Source organism: Lytechinus pictus, chromosome 6, assembly GCF_037042905.1.
Source record: "Lytechinus pictus isolate F3 Inbred chromosome 6, Lp3.0, whole genome shotgun sequence".
Classification (NCBI taxonomy): Eukaryota; Metazoa; Echinodermata; class Echinoidea; order Temnopleuroida; family Toxopneustidae; genus Lytechinus; species Lytechinus pictus.
In genome coordinates this window covers 20,368,590-20,392,987 of record NC_087250.1, presented here as the reverse complement: position 1 = coordinate 20,392,987, position 24,398 = coordinate 20,368,590, and the positions used below count along the sequence as shown (strand labels likewise).

At 38.9% G+C, this 24,398-nt stretch overlaps 1 protein-coding gene across 4 annotated transcripts; it reads right to left on the bottom strand.

The window, feature by feature from the left end:
• Positions 1 to 937: 937 nt before the first annotated feature.
• LOC129263695 (uncharacterized) lies at positions 938 to 24,021 on the bottom strand. Of its 4 annotated transcripts, none has more exons than XM_064101165.1 (8): positions 23,814 to 24,021; positions 14,562 to 14,786; positions 12,954 to 13,087; positions 10,237 to 10,509; positions 9,044 to 9,818; positions 7,205 to 7,393; positions 5,329 to 5,539; positions 938 to 3,694 (listed from the first exon to the last, which is right to left on the bottom strand). In XM_064101165.1, exons 1-8 carry the CDS (start codon positions 23,907 to 23,909, stop codon positions 3,183 to 3,185), a joined length of 2,415 nt encoding a protein of 804 aa, XP_063957235.1. In that variant the 5' UTR covers positions 23,910 to 24,021; the 3' UTR covers positions 938 to 3,182. The 4 variants fall into 4 exon arrangements, 3 of the variants coding, with proteins under 3 accessions (XP_063957235.1, XP_063957237.1, XP_063957236.1); XM_064101167.1 differs by having other exon boundaries at positions 23,862 to 23,923; XM_064101166.1 differs by lacking the exon at positions 23,814 to 24,021 and adding an exon at positions 20,483 to 20,580.
• Between the last annotated feature and the right edge of the window lie 377 nt (positions 24,022 to 24,398).

The window sequence follows — 24,398 nt, the reverse complement described above, 5'->3', positions numbered from 1 at the left end:
CAATTTAGTCACCTGCAAATGAGAGAATAAATGATGTCCCTCACTATTTCATTTCTTTATTGTTTGAGGCAATATTTCAATTTTTACAGATTTGAAAATAAGGACCAACTTGACTGAACCATAAAATGTTAAACAATGGTACTTCCACATGTTCAGGGTGAAATAAAACTTTGTTTCACAGGAAAATGGGGAGAAAATCAGAATATTTCATATAGTTAAATACAAAAGAAATAGTGAGTGATGTCATCACTTCCCTCATTTGCATACTGACCAGGAATTGCATATAACTATTTTGTAAAATTAAGCAAAACTTAAAAATGTCATAACTTTCTTATATTACATCCGATTTTGATGACATTTTCAGTGTTGTGCTTGTTAGATTTTTCTCATTTTATTCAAATCAACTTTTTGTTGGGGTGGAATTGTCCTTTTATCTGTTGGAGACTGAGCAGGGCTGGAGCCTTTTTTTTAAAGAGGTGCACTCCTCGTTATAAAGAATGCATGTAGCATGTCCATTTATTTGAATGTAGGATAAAGGAGCACCGTTGATTAAATGCCTTGCTGACGCAGGGCATAGGTGTCATGGCCGGGGATCGGACCCCAGACTTATGTCTATTCAGGCACCATACACCACTCAGCCACAGCAGAGCCCCATAACACAAAGCTTTGCGATGAATAGCAAATATGAAAGAACGCTTCTGATTGGCTACTGCTCAGTATTTTGAGCCAAATGCGCGTGTAACAATGATCCTGATTGGTCAGTTTATTTAGCGATTGATTGCTAATCTTTGTGTTACGCTCTCCTGGACTCTTCAGAAAACATGTATAGCAAAATCATTTAGTCTCCAACAGGTTTAAGACTGTGTAGGCATACATCTCTCTCAATCTCTATTTAGTTTTTTGGATTTTACATAATAATGCTACAGAGAACACCAAATAATATTTCTTTAATCATTTAATTTGCATAGTTCAACATGTTATGCCCATCAAATGTAAACTATTATTCACACACAAACACACCCACATGCACATTTCATGCAAAGTCATGAAATTTGATACCAAATGCTGCCTCACTTTTCCACAGGGGCACCATTACATATCTGCCCTTGGACGTATACAGGTGAACAAATCACTCGAACACTCTCAAATAGTTGAAAATAATGCGGTTAAAGGTAACTGCTAGTTTTGGTAACGATATCAAAATGAGTTCGTACAGAATCCAATGAAATGACCACCAAAGTGTCTGTTTGTATAAATAAAACGCATGTGCCAAAGGATTCTGGAAGAAATTGTGTAATTGCTGAGAAATCAGCAAATAAGCACAGGATTCGGGTCAAGCGTCGGGCCTGACGCTCAAAGCAATAATTATACACAGTCCCACGTGCGCTTATCTGTGTTGGGGAAGTTCAGTCTGAACATTTTTCAGCGTAGATTTCAAGATTTCACAAAGTTCAGTTTATGTAACTGTACCAGATCTAGATCCTCGATGATATACTGACAATTAAGCCTGGTTTTACAGACTTTCTCATGAAATCAGTGTTTACTGCAACTACTGGAATTTCTCTTTAATGACGATTTACAAGATAATTCTGTTCATGTTAGCATAATTCTCCACAGGGTCTATGCCCCTAAACCTTATGGGGGCATGAGCAGTGAACCCCCCCCCCCCCTGCATGATTTTGATTTTCACCACAAGTTAACGACTTACATGTGAACCTTTTCAGCTTAGAGCGTTTGGAGACAAGTTATCTCTTCACTTTGCTTCTTTTTTCTTGTAATCAATGATGCCCAATAATTGGAACACCAGTTTGCCTGATTTGAGTGCTGCTATGTCAGGAAATCAAAGAACCTTATCTATTAAAGCGACCTTTAATTGACAAATCATGGGGAAATCACGGCTAATCTCGGAACAGAGAAGGGATTCGAGTCTTTCACTCGGCCGCATGCCTGGGGGTGTTATGTAATAGACGCCGGCATGTCTGGGAGGTCTATAGGAGAGCAATTAGTTAGTAGACTAACCAACCAGAACTAAACTGCGTGTTTTCACTTTTGAAACGTGTAACTTCACAGAGGTTATTTATTTTGGTTTAGCAATCAAGAGACATGCTATGAGTCTAGGAATTGGGATTGTTGGAAACTGGAACTGCGATGATCCGAAGTAAATAACCATCAAGAGTTCGGTCAAATTCGTGCTGTATGAACTTTTATCGCATTAGTCCGACGGGCGCTCATGACGGACAGATTATATTATGCAAGTCAATTGGCCTTTTGCAAATTTCGTATTGAATCAATTTCCCCATGATTTGTCAGTGGCTGGGCCCTTTAAGGTGGGTTTTAGATTTTAATTCAAAAGACCATTATCTGCACATATTCAGATTGTATCTACAAACTGGATCAACACTGAAATGACTGGGAAATTTTGATGCCTAAGAAGACTTGACGGGGGGGGGGGATCTTGGCTGAAAATAGGTATGCCCTCGGCTCGCTTGCTCAAACATTAACATAGAGGGCAATCTTCAATTTTCTGTTATGTCAAAGCAAAAATGAAAAAAGCAAATCAGAAGAGGCCTTCATTTTCTATTTCATCAAACAAAAAACAATCAGAAAAAAAAAAACGGAAAAAGATAAGATGTTGGTGTTCCATTTTCTGTATTTGCAAGTAAAATCAGTATGTAATGAGTTTTCAACAATTTGAGGGTGGTATCATTTCTGTATAGAACCAAAATTGGGGTTTGGTGCTTTGTAAGACAACCTTGGAAGTGTACAATGAAAGGATTTGCATGGAATTTTATCCATCAAAGTACTGTTTTATCTCACAATTACACTTAGAGTCAAAGCACTTCTCAGCCAATCAAAAACAAGGAAAGTTGACAGCTCTGACAAATAAAAATTGTTGATGAAATACTCTCCATATTCAAGCTTTACTGCCAGCACCAATACTGATCGATATCGTCACCTGGGCTCCGTAACACAAAGGTTTGCAATCAATCGCTAAATACCAATGACCAATCAGGATCATCATTGCTTGCGTGCTCTGTTTAAAATACTGACCGGGAACCAATCAGTGCGGTTATTTCATATTTGCAATTCACGCAAACCTATGTGTTACGGAGCCCTGCACTTCTTTGGCACATGTCAAGCGTTGTTTTATTGCTTCCCTGTATATCGAGTCTCGACGAGGGTCATGATGGATGCACGGCCCTCTTTCTAAGGTGGACTTCCGCTGACTCAGCCACAGCGTGCAACCGAGAGGTGTCTGGAGCATTATCTTCATCCATCCTTTGAATCTTCCAGCTGGCACTTCCATCCTGGCCGAAGGAATTCAATGCTGACAACAGCTGGCCACGTTCAGAGGCCTCCACGTAGTTCTTGGCAAAGTCCAGGACAGGTCCTTCAAAGGCCACAGGATCGTCCAACAGCCTCTTCTCCAAATCAGCAAATACCTTCTGGAGCTGTTGATGCGCTTCATGTGGTTCATACCTCTGCGTCTCCTCCACATCTTCATCATCACTATCGTCGTTGCCTTCTATCATCCCTAATGCTACTTGCTCTTCAATGGCGCTTGAGAGTTCTATCAGGGCCTCTTCCACTTGGATATCGTCAGCAAGAATGACCTCCTTGCCATCCGCTGTGATCTGGATTTCCTTGCTGACAGACAAGGGCTGGTACCATATGTCATCCTGACTCTCTTTACCTGTTATAAACAAGAACAATAATAACGTGTAATATGAAGAAGGGGAGGATATACAGGCAGAAAGATTGAAATGGAAAGACGAGAAAGGATGAAAAGAGGAAATTAGAAGTATTCTTTTCTTGAAAGTGAGCGAAGTCCTGAAAAGGACTGTAAACCAGACGAGATGAGCTGAATATGGCTTGAGTAGCGATGGTTTGAGTAGTAGCAGGATGAAGTGAAGAGAGGTTACTCGACGTTTCGGGCAGGTTGACTGTCCGTCTTCAAGAACAATAATAATGATGATGAAGATTATAATGATGAAGATGATAATACTACTACTACCTGCTACTATTATAATTATCATTATTACTATTTTATTCGGCATTTCAACAAAATGAAGTTACAAGGTAAATACATGAGTACAGAGAGGGAAGAAACAAGGATATATACAGTACAAGTCCAGGTTGCCTGGGAAGGGAAAAAGTAAATCGAATTACTGTAGCCCGCAGGATTTCCACCCCGACCTGGACTTGTACGGTGACATTCAAGAATAAAACACATACATAAAATTTACATTGAACAACTATAATTCGGCTATAAATAACATTTTAAAAATTATGTGTAAGAGAACAGGAAAATGTATTTAAATACAACAATGTATGAGTGCAACTAACTACTTGTAGTAATAATAATACTACTACTACTAATAATGATATCAGGTTTTTATATTGCTCATAATCCACTTTGTTAGGTACTCAAGGCGCTCCTTTATTATTCCTGCTCCACTATTAAGCTAACAACTCCAGTGCTCACAGATTTTGGAGGAACTTCTTCCTGCCAGTACACATTAACATCATCCGGGTCGAGTGCAGTACATTGGGGATCAATTTCTTGCTTGCTAAAATTACGCCATGGCTGAGATGAAACCCGACTCTAGGTTAGAGCTGTTGTAATGTACACTGTACACTTACTCTAAGATTGTGTTGCAACTTGCAATCAATTGCAAATCGATTTTTGTCCCGAAATCAATTGTCAGTCTGTCAATTAATTGCAAATTTGCACTTGAATGCCGGTCTGCTTTTTCTTGCACCAAGGAGCAAACATTGATATGCTATAGTTACAATTGCTTTATTAATCAAAAATTTGCAACAGAAATTTGCAATTGATTGAAAATACTTCTTGCGACATCTCTTCATATTACTGGGTCATTTCATTTATCAATCCAAACCCGTGTGTTCCACATCTCATCTTTTTTATCTAACAATTTGGTTCAAATGCAGGACAAGCAAAATCTGAGAGTTGACGCATGTGCAGATGTTGCTATCATCAGAGAGCCATCAAATGTGTAAACAAAAGATCCATCATGAATTCTAAGGAGACACTTATGAACCCTAAATGAGACACCTGTGAATCCTCAAAGTCACTTTTGAACCCTAAAAGAGTCACTTAGGAATCATCACAGAGTCACTTACAAAACCTCAAGGAGTCACGTATGAATCCTCTAGGTAACACCTATGAATCCTCAAACATTTCCTGACAAGTCCTACAGGAGTCACTGTCATGAACCCTAAGGGAGTCACTTACAAGACCTTGAGAAGTCACTTATGACATCTCAAGGAGTCATTTATGAATCCTCACAGAGTTGCTATACCCACCTGTAGCGATCTTGGTGAACAACGACCTGAGCTCTGCAGGGAAGAAGGTTCCGCAATTCTTCCCAAACTTCTTGTACACTGCCATCTGGTGTCGGCAGGGGATGCGTGCTATATCAGCATGGCAGCCGCAAAGACCCTGTTCCGTGTTAACATTGAAGGTGGTGGTTTGGCCATCTGATTTAACAAGGATTTCATAGTCAACCTCATTCACCTGCAAATCAATAAATGTGGTTTACTTGTTAACCCTTTCATAACTTTCGAAAATGCACACAATTGTTCCATTCAGTTCAATGAAGCGAAAGGTTCAGTTTTGTTTCCCAAAGGGGTAAGATCCAAATTTTTCAAGAGGTAGCTAACGAATGTAAGATACGTCAACATTATCGATTAAAAAGGATTCATATTGTAATTGCTCTAGCAATTTCAGGGGGGGGGGTGATTTAAGCATGACTTAGGGTCACTTTTAAATGCCTAGTTGCATGCGGTATAAGGCATGACCACAATGGTAAGATCATGCCAAAAGGATGCCCACCACTGTATAATAATCAATAAGATTGCTCGTTGCATATCATGTATGCGTCGGCATTTAAAGGTCAAGTCCACCCCAGAAAAATGTTAATTTGAATAAATAGAGAAACATAAAAAACGCTGAAAATTTCATCAAAATCGGATGTAAAATAAGGAAGTTACAACACTTTAAAGTTTTGCTTATTTTTCACAAAACAGTGATATGCACAACTCAAATGAGAAAGTCGATGATGTCCCTCACTATTTCTTTTGTTTTTTATTGTTTGAATTATACAATATTTTATAGATTTGACAATAAGGGCCAACTTGATAGAATCATATAGTATAAAACAATGCTTATTCCATATGTTCAGGGAGGAATTAATTGTTGTTTCACTCGACAATGAGGAGAAAAATAGAATATTCCCTATTTCATATAACAAAATACAAAAGAGATAGTGAGTGGATGACGTCATCAGTCTCCTCATTTGTATACCCACCAGGATGTGCATATAACTGTTTTGTGAAATGAAGCAAAACTTTAAAATAACATAACTTTCCTATTTTACATCCGATTTTGATGAAATTTCCAGTGTTATGCTTGTTGGATTTTTCTCTTTTTATTCAAATCAACTTTTTGTTAGGGTGGACTTGTCCTTTAAGTGCAACTCATACTTAAATCTTTGTAAGACTCCCTAGATGAAATTCATGTGACCGTGCCAGAGTGCATGGATTATTGTTATTCAATGACATTACAAATCTGATACCACAGACCTGAATGAGAGTTGGAGAGGCTACCTAGGTATAGAGAAGGGTACCTTAATTACTCGAAAGTCTTCCTCCCCAACTGGATCCAGGGCCCCATAGAACAAAGTTTAGCGATTAATTGGGAACTAGTGTTCTTTCAAATAAGTGATTAATCACTATCATCTGTGTTACAGGGCCCAGGGGCAGTCTTCTGAATAGATGTCATTTTATCTTTAAAATATTTCATCTTATCTCTTAAAATGAAACTGGTATTCTGAGATGACATTTTATCTCTCAGATAGTGCAAGCGTATTTTAAGTCAATAAATTGACACAATCTCACTCCTTTGCCACACCTCCTGGTGAAATGGATTTCCATTGGTTGAGTGATATGAGAGAGCTATAAAAGCGCATTTCTAAATGGATATTGATTAAAAAAATAGGTGTCTTTTTTTTTTACAGAGATAAAAGGAAGATAAAATTGTTCTCAGAATACCAATTAGGAAAGATTTTAAGCGTATCTCACTGATTTTAACGAAGATAAAATATTCTATTTCATCTGAGATAAAATGGTTCTCATAATACCGCCCCTGGTCAGAATAAGAAATTTAAAGGCATCAAATCACCTTATTCACAATTGTTTCTGTGCCTTGGGACTCCTTAGGGTTCCATGGAAAGATCACTCGTTCCAGTCGATTATTCCCAGCATCGATCAGCTTTCGCACGTAGTAAGAACATAAATTATGAAGCAAGTCATCAATAAGCATCAGAACTGAATACCCCTTGGCCTTCTTCAGCATCTTATCCAATGGCACCTGTGTATTCAAGAAAAATCAAGAGAATTTGTTATTTGCCTTCTTGATTTAAAACAGTGACAAGCCATATTTAAAGGTAAATGCTAGTTGTGGTAACGATATCAAAATGAGTTCGTACAGAATCCAATGAAATGACCACCAAAGTGTCTGTTTGTATAAATAAAACATATGTGCCAAAGAATTCTGGAAGAAATTGTGTAATTGCTGAGAAATCAGCAAATAAGCACAGGATTCGGGTCAAGCGTCGGGCCGACATTCAAGGCAATAATAATACACTGTCCCACGTGCGCTTATCTGTGTTGGTGATCTTCAGTGTGAACATTTTTCAGCATAAATTTCAAGATTTCACAAAGTTCAGTTTATGTAACTGTACCAGATCTAGATCCTCGATGATATACTGACAATTAAGCCTGGTTTACAGACTTTCTCATGAAATCAGTGTTTACTGCAACTACTGGCATTTCTCTTTAAAGCAACAATAATTCACCCAAAAACGAAATTTGATAGTTTTCATGAGCTTGAAAAAGAACATCCTAAGCTTTTAAAAGATGTGTAACTTGTCAAAACTGATCAACAAAAACTAAAACAAACAATAAAATTCATCAACATGAAAATCCACATTTTATTGTTCGAAATAACCCTTAACTGAGCTATTTCAGACCAGTATATACTGGGGGGGGGGGGGGGGGGGGGTGGTCAATTTGCCCCCCCCCCCCTCAGATCTCGGCCGCTGATTGCGCAATCGCTGCAAAAATTTGCAAGCGCGTAGGCCGGATTCAAACTACAAGAGTGTATAGTAAAATTTTCAAAAAATATTTTTATTAATTAATTATGCAAATAAGCATATGAAATTTACCATAAATTTGTTTTTTTGTGTAGGTACATGTATTTGCCTTTAACTCAATTTATATAGCTAGTAGAATGCTAATTTTTGGTGGGAGTATCAATTATTACATTAACAATATCTACAAAACAATAGCAAAAATATAATTAATTTCTTATGTATTTTATTGTTTTTTAAATTCTTATGTATTTCTTTGTTTTTCCCGATGAACTTTGTCAAGGACCCTTTTGCGATCATAAATAGCATAAAATTAATCCAGTTAAACCAACAATAGTAAAAATAATCATACATTTATGATGTTTGGTTGAAAAACACAATTTGCGTTGTACACGGAATCACGTTTTTGAGCAATTTCTGGTCTGACATGCACTTACAAAACTTTGCATAATTTTGGAACCGCGTACCCGGGGTCTCAAAAGATGCGAAAGACTTGAAAGTAAAAATTCAGTGAGCGGCGCAGTCAAAAAAATTTGTGCGACGGCGTAGTGACAAAACATGTTGAGGGGGGTGTTTACCTTTGCCATCCAATGTAAACTACCATGGTAACGATGCTCAACAACCAACCAAAATCTAGGATTCCATGGAAGTTACAATTCGATGGCAAAGTTATCATAGTAACTTTTATGCAACGGGACCCAGGATGGAAAGAGGCAAATATGGACAAACGCCTTGCCAAAGGATGCGAGAGCTGTGGTGGGGTTCATACAAATGACCTTGTGGTTCAAAGTCCTGAGAAATATCTGGAGCCACAACACCTCTACACACCTGTTGATATGTATCAAAGAGAAACACAGTTATTGACTGACCTTGACTGATGGTAAGACTTGGTTTTCAAACAAAGCAGGAATTCTATGGAGTGCCACAGACCACATCTCCCTTCGCTCATAAAGCTCTCCCAGATAATCAACGTACTCCTTGTACGCACGATTCTCTGCATCCTGCTTCGCGAGGTCATACAGGAAGTTCAGCTCGTCGGGTGTCCTCGCATCAACGACAGCCTTGAGGTGTCGCAGAAGCTCTACCCGATCAACCTTCCCGATCCTGTTTCCAGGATCCCACAGCCAGTCCTTTGCGGTTCGGACGACAGCATGGGGATTTATGAGCAGTTCTGCCATTGGGTAGACTTCGTGCAGGGCCAGCATCTCGTCAGCGTCGTCTCTGGTTATCACCGTGCTTGGTCCACTGTGCCCACGCTCGAAGAACGAGAACTGGGGCAAGAGCTTGTGCAGCAGCTGGAGACCTAGGGTGAGAGTCTCTGGAGTGCCTGAGGATGCAAGAAGAATCCCAAGGGGAAGTTCTCCTACGGGACTCGGGGTCAGGAGGAAAGTGACCTTCCAGTTCTGTCTCTCAAGACCTACCCTCGTATCAAGATAGCATAGCTCCTTGCTGGTTGGCCAGAATTCATGTGTCCGCCTCATGGAACCCGAGCAAATTGCGATAACGGTGTGACCTTCTTTCGTGGTGGCCATCTTGTGAAGGTTGTTGTTTACGTCATTGAGTTCTAGCTTTGATTTTATCGCATCTAGAAGACTTTTTCGTATCCTTTGATGGCAGTCTGGCTTGTAAATGGAGTAGTACAACCTGAAAAGAAACAAAACATTTGTTAAACCCATAATCACGCACCAGGAATTCTTAATACCCCAAAACGTTATGTGCAGTAGATTACATTACTAAACTGCAATATAAATGCTCTTATATTTACTACCAGCCAATCACTTGAAAAGGATTTCTGTAGATATTAATTGCTACTGCAACTCTCTTACAACATCAGACCCTTGATGAATGCTGGTAAACTAGCCTGTCATAATGAAGAAGGCCAGCAATTCCGAGTCACAATTCAGCTAGAGACAGCCTTCTTCCATAGATTTTGTACTCGTTACTCTGGCAGAGGCCAAGGCCAAGGCCTAAAAAGTGTTGCCTCGACTACATCCTTGACGTATAATTAATTATGCTTGTAAAAACACCAACACCAAATTTAAAAATAACCTGATAATCCTACCTATAGCAGTATTGGATGTCCGGACAAAGCGACCTGTCCGCCGACTTCTCTGCGTAGTCTGACCCATAATCTTCCTGGAGACTTCTCTTGAGGGCTTCAAGAGCTCCAATAGGTTTGTAGCCATCCTCATAGAGCTGCAGGAGCCTGGCCCTGGTGTCTTCCGACACATCACGTCTTCGCATTGCCTCGGCGCTCCGGATGGAGTGGTTATGAATGTTGTATATGGTGCATTTCGTTAGGTAGCCACAACGGATATGGGGATCTATTGACCGGCTTTGGGATAGCAACAACAAAAAAATGATTTTAAAGAGCAATTATGAACATTATTCTGGTGTCAATAATACTACTACAAAAAAGTGCTCATGGAAAAGCCTTTGATATCAACATTTCATGGGAAACAACAAAAACAAACTTGTGTTGATGTAAAATATACGGTCCTGTTGCTGTTTTCAGCAAAAAATCAGCTTATTCTGAAAACCAGATGTGGAGGACCGAGGGCTCCAGGGAAAACAAATTATACAGGGGCTGGATGTGATTTAGCCCGCTAAATGCTCAAACACCAGAATAACATTCATAATTGCTCTTTAAAATCTCTTTTTTTTTGCTATCCCAAAGCTGGTCAATTGTAAAGAACAGTTTAATTCATACTTATAATACTAGAAATAGGAATCAATACCACAGATGGAATGTGAATACAGAATTTGCTTTTTATTCATGTAGGCATCATGCTCCTTCAATCTGGAATTCACTCCCTACATGTATAACCTCAATTTCATTTTATAACAGATTTAAGCACAATGTAAAGCTATATTTGATCAAACGTGACTCTCGTTGAATTTCAAATGATTTTTGTCTTCTTTCAACTCTCAGTCCCCCCCTCTGCTTTTCATTCTCTCCTACCCTTTACATGTATGTTTGTTCTGGGGTTTGACTTGGTGCAAGACGCAATTCATTTTTACTTACCGAATATTCACTGAATTTGTTCTCCGCTTTTATTAATTGATCAAATCTTATGTTATTAAGGGAGCTGTCTTGACAAGACCTTTAGGCTTTTTTTATAGAGCTATACCCAATTTCAATACTCTTTCTATGACAATATGTATACTATTGAATTACAGTACTGTACTTTATTTCATCTTGAATTGCATGATGTGTTGTAAAATGTTTTAGATATTGGAATTGAATAAAGTTGAATTGAACTGAAAAAAAAAGAGCCATAGAAATCCCCATTCATTGTAATGGTAACTATTGCGTTCACACACACATTTTATTCTTCATCAATCCATCCTCTCATTCTATGCTATTAACTCATGGCTTACTATTGTTTCCATCACTGTTCATAAGCTCTCTTTCATCATGTCTCCACCCCCAGACCAGTTGTGTAATATTGACCATGTTGTATCACCCCCACCATGAACAACCCCTTGTTCAACTCCATGGCCCATATTCAGAAGTCAGGTTTAACTGAAACTCAGGTTTAAAGTTGTGGTTTAAATATGGATAGCCAATTGTTACATAAATCACTAACGGTAGAGATATCATATTTCAGCTCATTTGACTCTCAAATCATTCATAATTGTCTAGGAAGTATAAATAGATGATTGTCTTCACCATTGAAGAATCAGGAAAGAGCACAGTAAATATAAGAAACATACAACTTAATAAAAATTTTGACACTTTTGGCTTCCCATAATTTTAACAGAGTTAGACAATGGTCTAAGTTAAACCTGAGTTCAGAATACGGGCCCATCTGTTTATACTTCCCTTATCACTATGCCCTCCTCAGAATATTATGTACATGTAACTATGTACAGAGTATGATATATTGTGGTTTAGTATGGAGAATACAGTCAGTTGTGATTGTGACTCCAACCCAAGCAGTCATGCCCATAGGCGGCGGAAGCGGGGGGACGTGTCCCCCCCCCCCTAAATTTGAGGTGGGGGGGGGGGGGACTATCCCCCCATAAATTTTTTGTTGGTAATTTTTTTTTTTTTTGCTTGTCAATTTTTTTCCTGCGTCCCCCCTATAATTTGTGGTTGCTAACCTTTTTTTTTTTTGCTTGTCAAAAAATTGTGTGGTGGTCCCCCCTAAAATTGTTGGCTTCCGCCGCCAATGGTCATGCCTAGTTACTGAGTAGAGATCAAGACAGAGTTCAAATGTGTATTAGAGTCAGAATACTCATACACAAAAGTAATGCTTATCCAATTTTGCAGAATTAGGCAGAAAGTTGTGAAAAGTAGCCCCTGAAAATCAATAATAATAATAGCTGGGTTATACAGTGCTTTTTACCTGTGGATACTAAAAAATTGCAATCATTACCCCGGCTTTAGCTCGAGCTAATCATCACCAGTGCTCAGTGCATGCAGGGATTTAATCCCGCCGGGGACCCATTCACCTCACCTGGGTTGAGTGCAGCAAATTGAAAAAAAAATACCTGGAAGGTGTTTCATATATCTGTTCGTAAGTTAAGAGCGACTTTAAGAACGACTGGTGATCATTTCTTGTGGTAAATGGTATATTCATTGGCGACGGTTTAGTGCGTAAGAAAGGATCACCAGTCGTTCTTAAAGTCGCTCTTAACTTACGAACAGCTTTATGAAACGGCCCCCAGGAAGGCTCCCCATACATTATGCAAATGCAGACGGTTCAATCGTTAGTTATATTTTCATAGAAGCGTCTGTCTTGCAAAGCGAAGGCTCTTTATGATAATACTTACTTCCATCTACCGCTCTTGTCCCTTTGCCGCTTCACGACCAGGTAGACCCGGGCCTCACACGAAGTGTGCTTTGAGGACTTTCGAACCTGTTCCTTTTTGGCTGGACGAGTATTATGATGGCATCCATAATCCACCTGTATAAAGATAAATGTAATGATAGGAATACCTCCATTTTAATTTACAGTGCAGTGACTGCACTCTACTTTGCTTCTTACATGTTTTTTAAATAGTTTTTTTTACATCCTACATAAATTAAATCCTGTATGCTGATTGGTTTAAACAGTATCATGTGATCAGACATATTCTCATTATTTTGCGATGATGTCGAAAATTGAACGCCCACCGAAGAAAATGTGCTATTCTGTGATGTCAATGATGGAATAGTCGACTATTCCATCATTGACGTCACAGATCATGATGGCGCAATCACTAATACACGTTCCGCGCACTGAGCGCGTAGGTATAAAGCACTTCAGAAAAAGTAGGTCAGTCAGCGTGGCTGGATTGGTTCAGATTAAAAAAAGGATGAACTAAGAGTACAAGAACTAGCTTATCAAGATCTATTGCTCTAACTTATCAAAGTAGGATATAAAACAAATATACCAGGCTTTTATTTCGAAAGTATTGAGGGAATTAATCATCCTCGGTTGTACTGGCAAAATCACTATTTTTCCCTCTGGGCTTTGTCGGGAAAAAATACTAATGCCAGTCCAACCTCGGATGATAATTCCCGCTATACTTACTCAAAGCCTGGTATATTTGTATAATGTACAGGTAAACTGAATTCCTCATGAAATATAATTTGCGCGGTTATCTATCAAAGCAGAATGAAGATCACTGTATGTATATTTACAGATTACCATGGAAGCACAATACAATGATAGAGCGCTTCATACTTTGCGAGTCCAAGTGCTTGATTGAATGTAATTATTACATCATTGGTGTTCCACGCATAATGTGCACCATCTCCACTCCCTGTGGTGTATCCTGTCTACAGCAGCCACCGGTCAATAATAAATGCCACCTTTGTGTTTCCCCTCAGACGACTCATATGGTCCGTATTCTGAAGTCGGGTTTAATATTGTGGTTTAACTATGGATAGCCAATAGTGGCATAAATCTATAACAGTGTTACTTCAATACATGTATATCAGCTCACTTTCTCTCAAATAATTCTAAACTGTTTCGAGAGGATAAATAAGATAGCTTTCTTCACCATTCACGAGTTAAGAAAGAGCACAATAATCATAAGAAATAAACAATGTCATTAAAAGTTTTGACATTTCGGCTTGCCATAATTTTAGCACTGAGTTAGACCATGATCTAAGTTAAACCCGACTTCAGAATACGGGCCATAGAATACAGATTTCACTGTTTTATAAATTAGCTAAAAAAGATGTGTTCCATGAAATTGCCCAGCAGTTCTTTTTGACTCTTAATATTTCACATGATCACCCAAATATGGCTTTGGTGTTGGCTGCTACATGTATAAACAGGCTCTCATTCATAGAATATGTCTCCATGAGAGTCAGCAAGTGTTCACTATTGATAGGTAGTTGGCTGCTGTAGAGAGGTACCACACCGCAATTAAATTTTTTAAAAGTCATACCCTGAATGCATTTCTCCTCCTGAACTCCGGAACTTTTTGGAAATTTGGGTACGTCTTTCTGACCCTCCATGTGACGGGTGATTTTCCCATCAAAGACTTGAACCATGCCTCGGCCTCCTCCTGCGTTGAAACCTTCATCCATATGATGGCCTTGAAATTCTCTGGATTATCTTCCGATGCTTCGAAGAGCCACACTCGGTAGTGATAGCCATTGGGTAGGTAGTTCTGCAAGGGGAAGATCATATTGAACAAATTAGTCCTGTAGCTTGGATTGTTTACCGGACTGGATCCTGCCAAGTTGGCATTGTCCGGCTCGGAACTTTACGGGTCGGGCTTCACTTTGAATCCAACTCGGTAATAAACCCGGATGGCCTTTGATAATATTTGAGGTGTCATTTTTCACCGCGATATAAGTCATGAAACTGTTTTTAACAAGCAATCCATCCACCAGTAGTGTGATGGTCGAGGGGACAGGTCAAAGGTCAAGCATCCCTACCTTATTTTCATTCTTTCCCCATATTGATTTTGGTTGATGTATATGATCGGACCTCCCGAGTCATGGCCTTGTGTGTGAGAGATCAAGACGAGATAACCTATAGTTAGCCGGCTCAGGCCGCACATGCATACAGTGCAGCTGCGCATGTGATATCATGTGACTGGTCATGTGATTGGCTGAGAGTAATGGTTTCACTGGGTGAGAATTCCATATTGTTTACAGGTAAAGGCCAGTCGGTCCATTAGGCATGGTCATAAATCAAGAAGTTTTCCTTTTGATACGACTGTGATGACATGCAGAATATTTTTCTCTTTTTTATAAAATAATCTGTCCGGGTTTATTGAGATATCTTTTATATTATATTTTTTCTGCTAACCATAGAAGTCCCCCCCCCCAAAAAAAAAAAAAAAACCTTAGTGTTGACATATTCCACAAAGTCGGTGATCCGAAAATAATAGCTCAGCTGGGTGCAAAACATTTTAATTCCCAATTAAAGGAGACATCGAAGAGGGTGGACTGGGACGGATGATCAAGAGGAGGATGCAGTTAGAGGGAGAGAGAAAGAGAGAAGGGGGGGGGGCAAGAGCAAAAAAAAATGTGTGAGATGAAGAGATGAGATGGGCTATTCCACGGTTACCCACGTTACATTTGGAGACACCTTGGCCCGTATTCTGAAGTCGTGTTTAACTTAAACTCAGGTTTAAAGTTGTGGTTTAAGTATGGACAGCCAATTGTTACATAAATCACTAACAGTAGAGATATCATACTTCAGCTCATTTGGCTCTCAAATCATTCATAATTGTCTAGGAAGTATATATAGATGATTGTCTTCACCATCGATGAATCAGGAAAGAGCACAGTAAACATAAGAAACGTACAACTTAATAAAAAATTGATACTTTTGGCTTCCCATACTGTAAACCACAACTTTAAACCTGAGTCTAAGTTAAACCTGACATCAGAATACGGGCCCTTGACTCATACTTAAAGCTGTAAGTCCATTATTATTGATAGGAACTAAAAATCTCTTTATCACAACAAAGAACGCAGTCTGACTATCCTTTGTATAAAAACAAAACTTGGGAAATTTTATTATGCTCCTGGGAAGTCTTTGAAATGTGTCGGTTACTCATGTTACATGATTTGGACATGCATAAAATGAAAAGTCGACATAAGTGAAAAGTGTCCTCAAACAAGGCTTTTATGAAAGTTGCTTATATGATATCCATTTCAAAGAAGTATATTAGGGAGACAAACTTTGTATATAATTAAAAAAATAAAGAACACATGGTTTTTACTAGGGGTGCAGATAAAGTGGTTACTCACATTATGGTTACTCACATTACATTTTGTCCATGTATGGTCAACAACATAAATGTCACTAAAAATTTCAATAATGTGTGTAAGATTCATGTTTCTGTTTCTGTAATAATATGAGTAGGATTCCAGACACCAGTTTATGTTTAAAGGTAACATTCTGAATAAGTTTTCTCCTCTCTTTTTACTTAGTGGTCAGTATGTTGGTAATGTATTCACTAAACTGTACGAGATCTGGCTTGGGCTGTGTTAATCAAAAAATGTAAAACAAATGCATTCCATTTCTTGCCTCAAGCAATCAACATCAATTAAAGAACCAGCAATAAGTATTTAAGTAAGGCAAACACAATTAAAATGTAGGTCAGATGGGCTACATTATATATTGAATTTGAATTTTTAAGCTCATGTCCACCAACCTATGGAATTGCCCAGATGACTAAATGGATGATATGGAGGTAGGATGATATCGGTCCGATACTTTGATTGTCAAATTTTAATATGAAATAAAAAATATATTTTAATTCATTTTTTCTACTTAAAGGGGAAAACACCTTTTTCTAAGAGAGTAAGTTTTTTTTCGGATTATTCTTCTTGATCAATAGGCCTATCACACAAAAAATATTATTACCGGTAGCTGAAAGCTAGAATAAGACAGATAAAAATAAATCATGCACAAAAAATAGTTTGAGTAAAATATTCTATGGCTTCAAAGCAAATATGGCGATTGAAATTAACTCTTTCTGCCACCTCCACCCCCCCAAAAAAAAACCTTTATGTATGGTAGACAGAAACGATCTCTGTGAGAGCCTGCTTGAAAATTGGGTCAAGAGAATGATAACATAATAAACGATGTGGTTTGTAATCTGCCTCTCGATTTCAGACATCACACAAAAAGCAAAGCACATAATCACTAGTGGTGCACAGACTCGTTCTGTTGACCGCTAGCTGCACTGATGATAAGCATGTGAGGGATTGTGAGTTGGCCTAGTTGGATCTCAATCCTCTCTCTGCATTACTACTGGATAATATAAACAGTGAATGAAATATTTTGGGGGTTTGTATCGTCTTTTGAGAACAAGGCCAGGTGATGTCGGTCACAAATAAGAGTCAAGTAGGTCAAAACATTGCATTTTTGCATGGACATGAATTAATTTTAGCTGGTCCGGGATGCCGAGCCTTTCCGGGTTGAGTTCTTATTCTGATAAGATTTACGAGCCGGGTTCGGACCAATTTGAAGGAAACAAGCTACAGTGCATAGAACAAATATGTACAGCAGCCAGGTGCCAGAGGAGATGGTTATAAATATGGTTCCCCAAGTGACACCATGGAACACGATTTTCCAGAGGGGCAGACCCCGGCCCTGAAGGAAAATCGTCGCATTCGCGTCACTGACGGGATCATAATTAATTTCACCAAACCTGCGATCGAAGGCTGTACAAATATTTGGTTTGTATCCGTCATCGGTATTATCACAACAGATAAGAATTTTAACTGAATATAATAAGTAGGGCTCGACATTAGCAGTTACGGACGCACGCGTCAGTAACGTTGGGGAAGAAAAATAGGAAACAAGATGGCGGCGTAAACATTGGGGGAGTCTCTCCCGTCTTTTCATGATATTTTTTTGATTAATTCTTGTTTAAACATGAAATCGATAGCGTAGAAATGTCCGAAATGAAGTTGTATCCCATTTACAGGATGTAGGGCTAGATCTTTTAGTAGGAAAGAAGAAATCTCAGGGGCGAAAGTTTGAGATTTTTTGGCGAATATGTGTAGATGAATGCAATAGAATAATCCCTGGCTTCGTGGAGAGTAAGCATACGCTATAAAATGAATTACTCTCTAGTCTAACGTTAGAGGCTCCAGGGTGCATGCCGTTTCATTAAGCTGTCTGTAAGTTAAGAGTGACTCTAGCTCTAAGAACGACTGGTGAACCCCCGGGGGGGCCACTTCCATTCACGAGTGGATACCATGCGCGACCATGAGATCTCAAAAAGCACCCTAAACACGTATTTTCCTTATTCTGAAAATGCACCCCTTAACAAGTATTGGCGTGTGAAACCCTACCCTTAACAAGTATTGGAAACAAAATGATACTATAGGCAAGTATTCCCTGATTTGAACCCCTAAACAAGTACAGCGATATTTCAATGTTATGTCGCGGACGTCGGTTTTACCTTTACCTACTGTATGGGTACTAGTATTCAACCTGGCATAATTCAAAGATTTTGACATATTCCCCAAAATATTTAGAAATAGGGAATTTATCTTAATTTCATACCTTTGTTATTTCCAGGGTAATCTGTTGTCGATATTTTCTTTGTCAATCTGTCGACTATATGCGCGGAGGATCGAATTATGCGGCGATGGCCTTTTGCACTGAATGGTACTAGTATTCAACCTAGTGAGGATTGATAGCAAATCTCAAAAGGGTTTAGATTGCTAAATTAGATCTAGATCTATGTAAGTCTCTGGCTTTGATTAATTCCCTGTTTGGTCTCATCTCAAATGGTCTAGTCCATAGTCGGATGGGACAAGGGCAGATTGAGAGACAGGGCCATCTTTCATCGCTAGGTTGAATACTAGTGCCGACGGGTTGAATACTAGTACCAAAATCAGTCGCCGTATAATTCGATCGCCCGCGCACTCAGTCTAGGGACAGTGATTTTCCGCGATCGCGGAAAACGGACGGAATTCACGGAAAGGGCCTTTTGAAACGGAAAGTGGCATTTCAAACGGAAAATCACGGAAAACGTATTTTCCCTCAAAATACACAGAATAGCAACAGAAATTACTCCAAAATCACAACAAAATGAGAATATTAAATGGCCCAAAAAACCCAGAAAACACAATCTCACTTCGCTACTATCACACATTCACACATCGTGACTGCACTTGACATCAGCACACTCGATTGTACCCCGCACCGTACGCCGTACCCGTACCCAGCCAGCCGGGTGTTGGGCTTCACATGCACACATATCGTTCAACTCCTTACACGGTCGTGTGTTGCTGCCCTCTACGTTTGAAGATGTAACAGCACGATATCGTGGTCTTAAAATCCAAGATGGCGGATTGGCAATAGCCGTTGACTGATGATAACGATGTCCAAAAAACCCCAAAATTATCGATGAAATATCATTTCACCGTGAAATAATGCTAATAATATGAAAGGTGAGGATGTATGCATGCAAAATGGGTGTGTAAAAATATGTTATGCACCCGCATAGATCCGATTAGAACGGATTTTATTGTGTTGTTGGTACAGTAGCAGATACAAATTTTGACCAGTGCGAGTATGCGTGTTGTGATTTTGCTATTCAATGTGTAAACGGAATTGTCACTTTTCCGTGTGTACAAAGTCTATGGGGAAACGGAATTTCCGTTTTCTGACATGCTGAAACGGAATTTGAGATTTTCTGAAACGGAAAAGGCAATTTTTTTAAACGGAAAATCACTGTCCCTATCAGTCAACTGGTTGAAGAAAAAAATAACGGAAAAAGAATAACCAGCATTTGCTCTTGGAAATAAGACGGGTCTGAAATTCAGGTAAATTCTATATTTCTATATATTTGAGGAAACTCTCCAAACGGGTTGAATACTAGTGACCTTACGGTACATCATTGGGTTTAGTACAGCCCCACCTCCCACACCTCGCGCAAATCGTACTCTAAACACGTAGTCGTAGAGTTGACTCCTGGGGCAAAAAGTACATCCTTTATTAGTCTCGATTTTTTATACCCTCGCAAATTTGACCCTAAACAAGTAGCTTTCCTAGCGAAATAGATACCCTTTTTTCATTATTTCAGTGTTTTTGACACCCTTATTACGTTACGTAGATAACGTGCCCCATCTTGAAAAAGACATCCTTTTTACGTGTCTTTTTGGTCGTGCATTGTATCCACTCGTCAATGTAAGTGGCCCCCCCGGGGTGAACCTATTTTAGGCGCAAAACCATCGCCAACCAGAAGAAATGATCACCAGTCGTAAAAGTCGCGGCGCTAATGCAGTTTCGCACCGGCCGATTACCAGCTTACCTCGTCACCAATACTTGTTCCCAAATGTCATGACAAGTCTCTCAGTCACATTTCGAGGTCAATATACCCACCTTTTTTCCAAATATCGCGATCGGGAACGGCTGTATTTCAGCTTTGATCTCGATGTCGTTGTTCGAATCCTCAGACATCACTTCGCTGATCTATCGCTTGGATTCGCCGTGCGCCGTAATGTTGATATAGACTGAAGTTATGCGACCAAAAGATTCGCCTGCAGCATGCTGGCAGTTTGTTCGCCACATGTTCGCATGATTTGGTTGCTAACTTCAGTCCATATTATATTATTTTACAAATATTAAATTATTTTACGTGATTATAAATAATTAGCAATATTATGTCAACTTTTTATTACGTAAAAAATTTTAATATTTGTAAAATAATACTTTTTATCTATAAATTGTTATTCAAAACGGCATTGCGTATCGGAAGTACGTAATGGTACGTAATACATAAGCGGTTCAAGGGTCGTCGCCATTGTATTTGCGTTGTTTACATGTGGATCGAGGGGTCTACGCGACATCAGTCTGGTAAGAAACCTTAATTTTTTATACTTTTCTAGTGAGAATTTTTAAAACCTTCTTACGCATTTAGGCGTAGAAATCAATAAAATTCATAAACTTGAATTCATTTATGTCTTAAGAGATGGATATCCTAGGGAAATCCATCTTTGTTTTGGTGCTTCTCTTCTGCGCCTACTGGAAGAGTGTCAAGACGTCAATGATGAAGAAGTATATATCATTATTTTAAAAGTCATCATCATTGCATCCTCAAGACTACTGGTAGGGTGTCTGAAGCCACACCGAAAAGTGTCAGCATAAAACAGGCTGATTTAGGGAAAAATATGGCACATTTTTTTCGGGGAAGTTCAGGCTACTAGAAAAATGTGATCTGCATTGATTATTAACTTGTGTTTGGCATATATTGAAAGAGAAAATTCAGGGGCTTCTTTTGACAGTAAGGACAAGTTTATATGATCATTTTAAATAAGGATTTAGAGATAAATTGCAAACCCTTATTTTTGTGTGTGTTGAGATTGCCATTTCTCCATGCGTTTTCTATGGGAAAATGAAATTTCTGTTTTGCACAATTTTTTTCACTTTGTCGCAATTTTTCATTGTGATCTGGTTTCCAAATCTTTATAAAAATCATACCATCAGATAGAGCATAAAAAATCCTATTGGACTCTTTATGGACAAGTTTTTGGCATTAATAATAAATTCATAACAGCTCTCGGAAGCTAAAAATTTGGATTTGTGTGTGTCCATTTCTTAACTACACAGTCTATGGCAGAGAAATGCTGAAAATTAACCTAATTTCATTCTTCTTTTTTGCAGCCAATAATTGGCCAATAATTGGATTTTTTTTCAAAAATGTTACATTTCTGTCAGTCTGTAGGTCATTTCTCGGTAAGAGTTCCATATGCACCCCCCACTAAAATTGAAAATAAAAACATGGAGAAGGTTCAGAATTAATATATCTAGCCCTAATATCGAACATACATGATGGGGAAGTGGAAATATATACCAAAATATGGCTTTATTCCGTCAAATTTCGAGCGAGATCTTGTGCGTGTAATAAGCCTGTTCACGGTTGTAAACTGCGCACGAGCAGAAAAAGGTCATTGGAGACAGCCATGAAGGTGACTTTCAAATTCACTGACATAGGCATTTGTGATTTGATGATTATTCATGTATTCCTTTCAAAATATTTGTCACATCCAAGCTGAAGGGTAATAAATAGAGCCTTCATAATCACTGGTATTTGACAGTAGCCTAAACAATATTCAAATGTGCCAAAGGCAGACAATAAAACAGATTTCTAAACTTTATCTTTGATGTACTATTCTAGTCACCTGGTCTATACAATGCCATTTGTTCTTAGAATTTGAATACTCTACCGGTAAAGCTTACGCAACATCTACATTTGAAAATGATAGTGCTTATCCTAATGAAAAATCACAAAGGTCATTGGAGAAAAGTTGATCATGAGCTAACCGTGAACTGGCTTATTGTCCATAGACATAGGTTTATTTAGTCAGTAAAGGGTCTGCGAGTCAAGACTAGCTGAACTATCTGCTGATAATCGTAAAAATACCCTTTCCGGTATCAGCGCTTCTCGCTAGCATAGCGGGAAAGGTCTTGACTGCAGATCAAACGAGGTGAGTTCGAGTCCCAACTAAGTAACGTCCATGCGCAGTGAGTCGCCATGTGCAATTTTTTTACTGTTGCGCCACTCACCTGTCACTGCTTGACTACAATGGTTCTAGAAATCTTTTGCAATGTTGAAAAGTGTCTTGTGGCATCTGATATTAATCCTCAGTAATTCCCTGAAATGCTGCAACGTTTGGTTAAAAGATCCAGCAAAAGACAAAGGAGTTAAGCGCAGTCAAAGTCAGACTTGCAAACTTGGTCCGTACGGTGCGAATTTAAGCTGCCATTTTTCTCGGGCGACGATTTGAGACGCCCACACGTACACTAAGCAATCGATGTTTCCAAAACTGCCCGATCAAGTTACCAATATTTGGTATCAAAATATAGATTATAAAAATATGCTCACGATCATTTCATTTTGAAGGTGGGGGTGACAATTGTTATCAAAATAAGAGGGGTTGGCGACTCAACGTATATCTTAACCCACGGAGAGGTTTCAACAACGCAGCTGAGTCAATGCACTTTTGTGTACGATCGGTGCGTGTGTGTGCGCATGCGCGATATGTCTGTGTAGTAAATGTATTGGATTTTTCGAATCGGCGACTCAAAATATACCCATCATTGTGTCGCCGTTCCGGAAGTGTGTAATTCATGATGTTTTTACTAAAAACTGTAGCAATTTCAGGAGAAAAGTTTATCATATATTTCAAAGGATTTGTGGATACTTTCATCTCATCCAAAGATTTGGCCTTTTTGGGTAATTTTTTTTTTTTTGGTTGCAAAATTGAAGGTTGAAGACTGCCGATGGCGACTCACTGCGCATGGACGTTAAGAACTTAAGGTAAGCAACAGTAAAAAAATGATAGAAAAATCTGATTCTGAAGTGAAAGAACCGGAAGTCTCAACAAACTTTTGTTATTTTTGGTGGGGGGTGCATATGGAACTCTTTCCCATTTCTCTTCATATTCACAAAGAAAATGTGATATTTTCTTGAAGTTGAAATAAGAAAAATAATTTTTTTCTCCAGATACCCTACTACTGGCTACCCGCGCCAGCGACGCGGGCCCGAGCTCCCTGACCCTACCCTGCCCCTGCCTGGCATCAACTCAGGCCTCTCAGTCTCACTCTCAGCTCATGAAAATGAACTTCCGAAGTTCATCACTTTGAACATGCTCTTAAGTTCAAACGCAAAATTCATATTTGTCCTCGTTATGCTTAGCTTCTAATATCTCACCCTTAAGAGTTTTTCATGGTCATCAAGGACATCACATTCAAAAATTACCTCCGACTCCGTTTCGGACGCGGTTTTCATCACCACTGCTTCAGCCATTTCTTGCTAGCGATAGCGCGAGCTCGCATATCGCGCTCGCTCAGCCGCGCGCCGCGCTCAGCTCCACAGGCTCGCTCGTACCCACTGCGCGCGTACACGTGCATAGTAATATAATGACCAAAGACCTTATAATATATTGTAATGACTCTCTTTTTCTTCTCGATATAGGATGATGTTGTTGTTGATGCATGATGATGATGAGGATAATGATGAGGAGGAGGAAGGTCGAGGATGATGTGATGATGATCGATGGTGGTGATGATGATTATTCATATCTGCCTTTTTTTTTTACCTGGTACGAACAAGTTAGAAAGTGATATATGTGACGAAGACAATTAAAAAAGAAAATATTTGTAATATTCTGACACATAATAGCTCCTTATAATCGATTACAAATCCCTCCCAATATTGTGATTGGCTGCTGAAACTTTTGTGATCGATTGCTTGTACTTGATATTCATTAACTTATCCTTTTACAATATACATTGA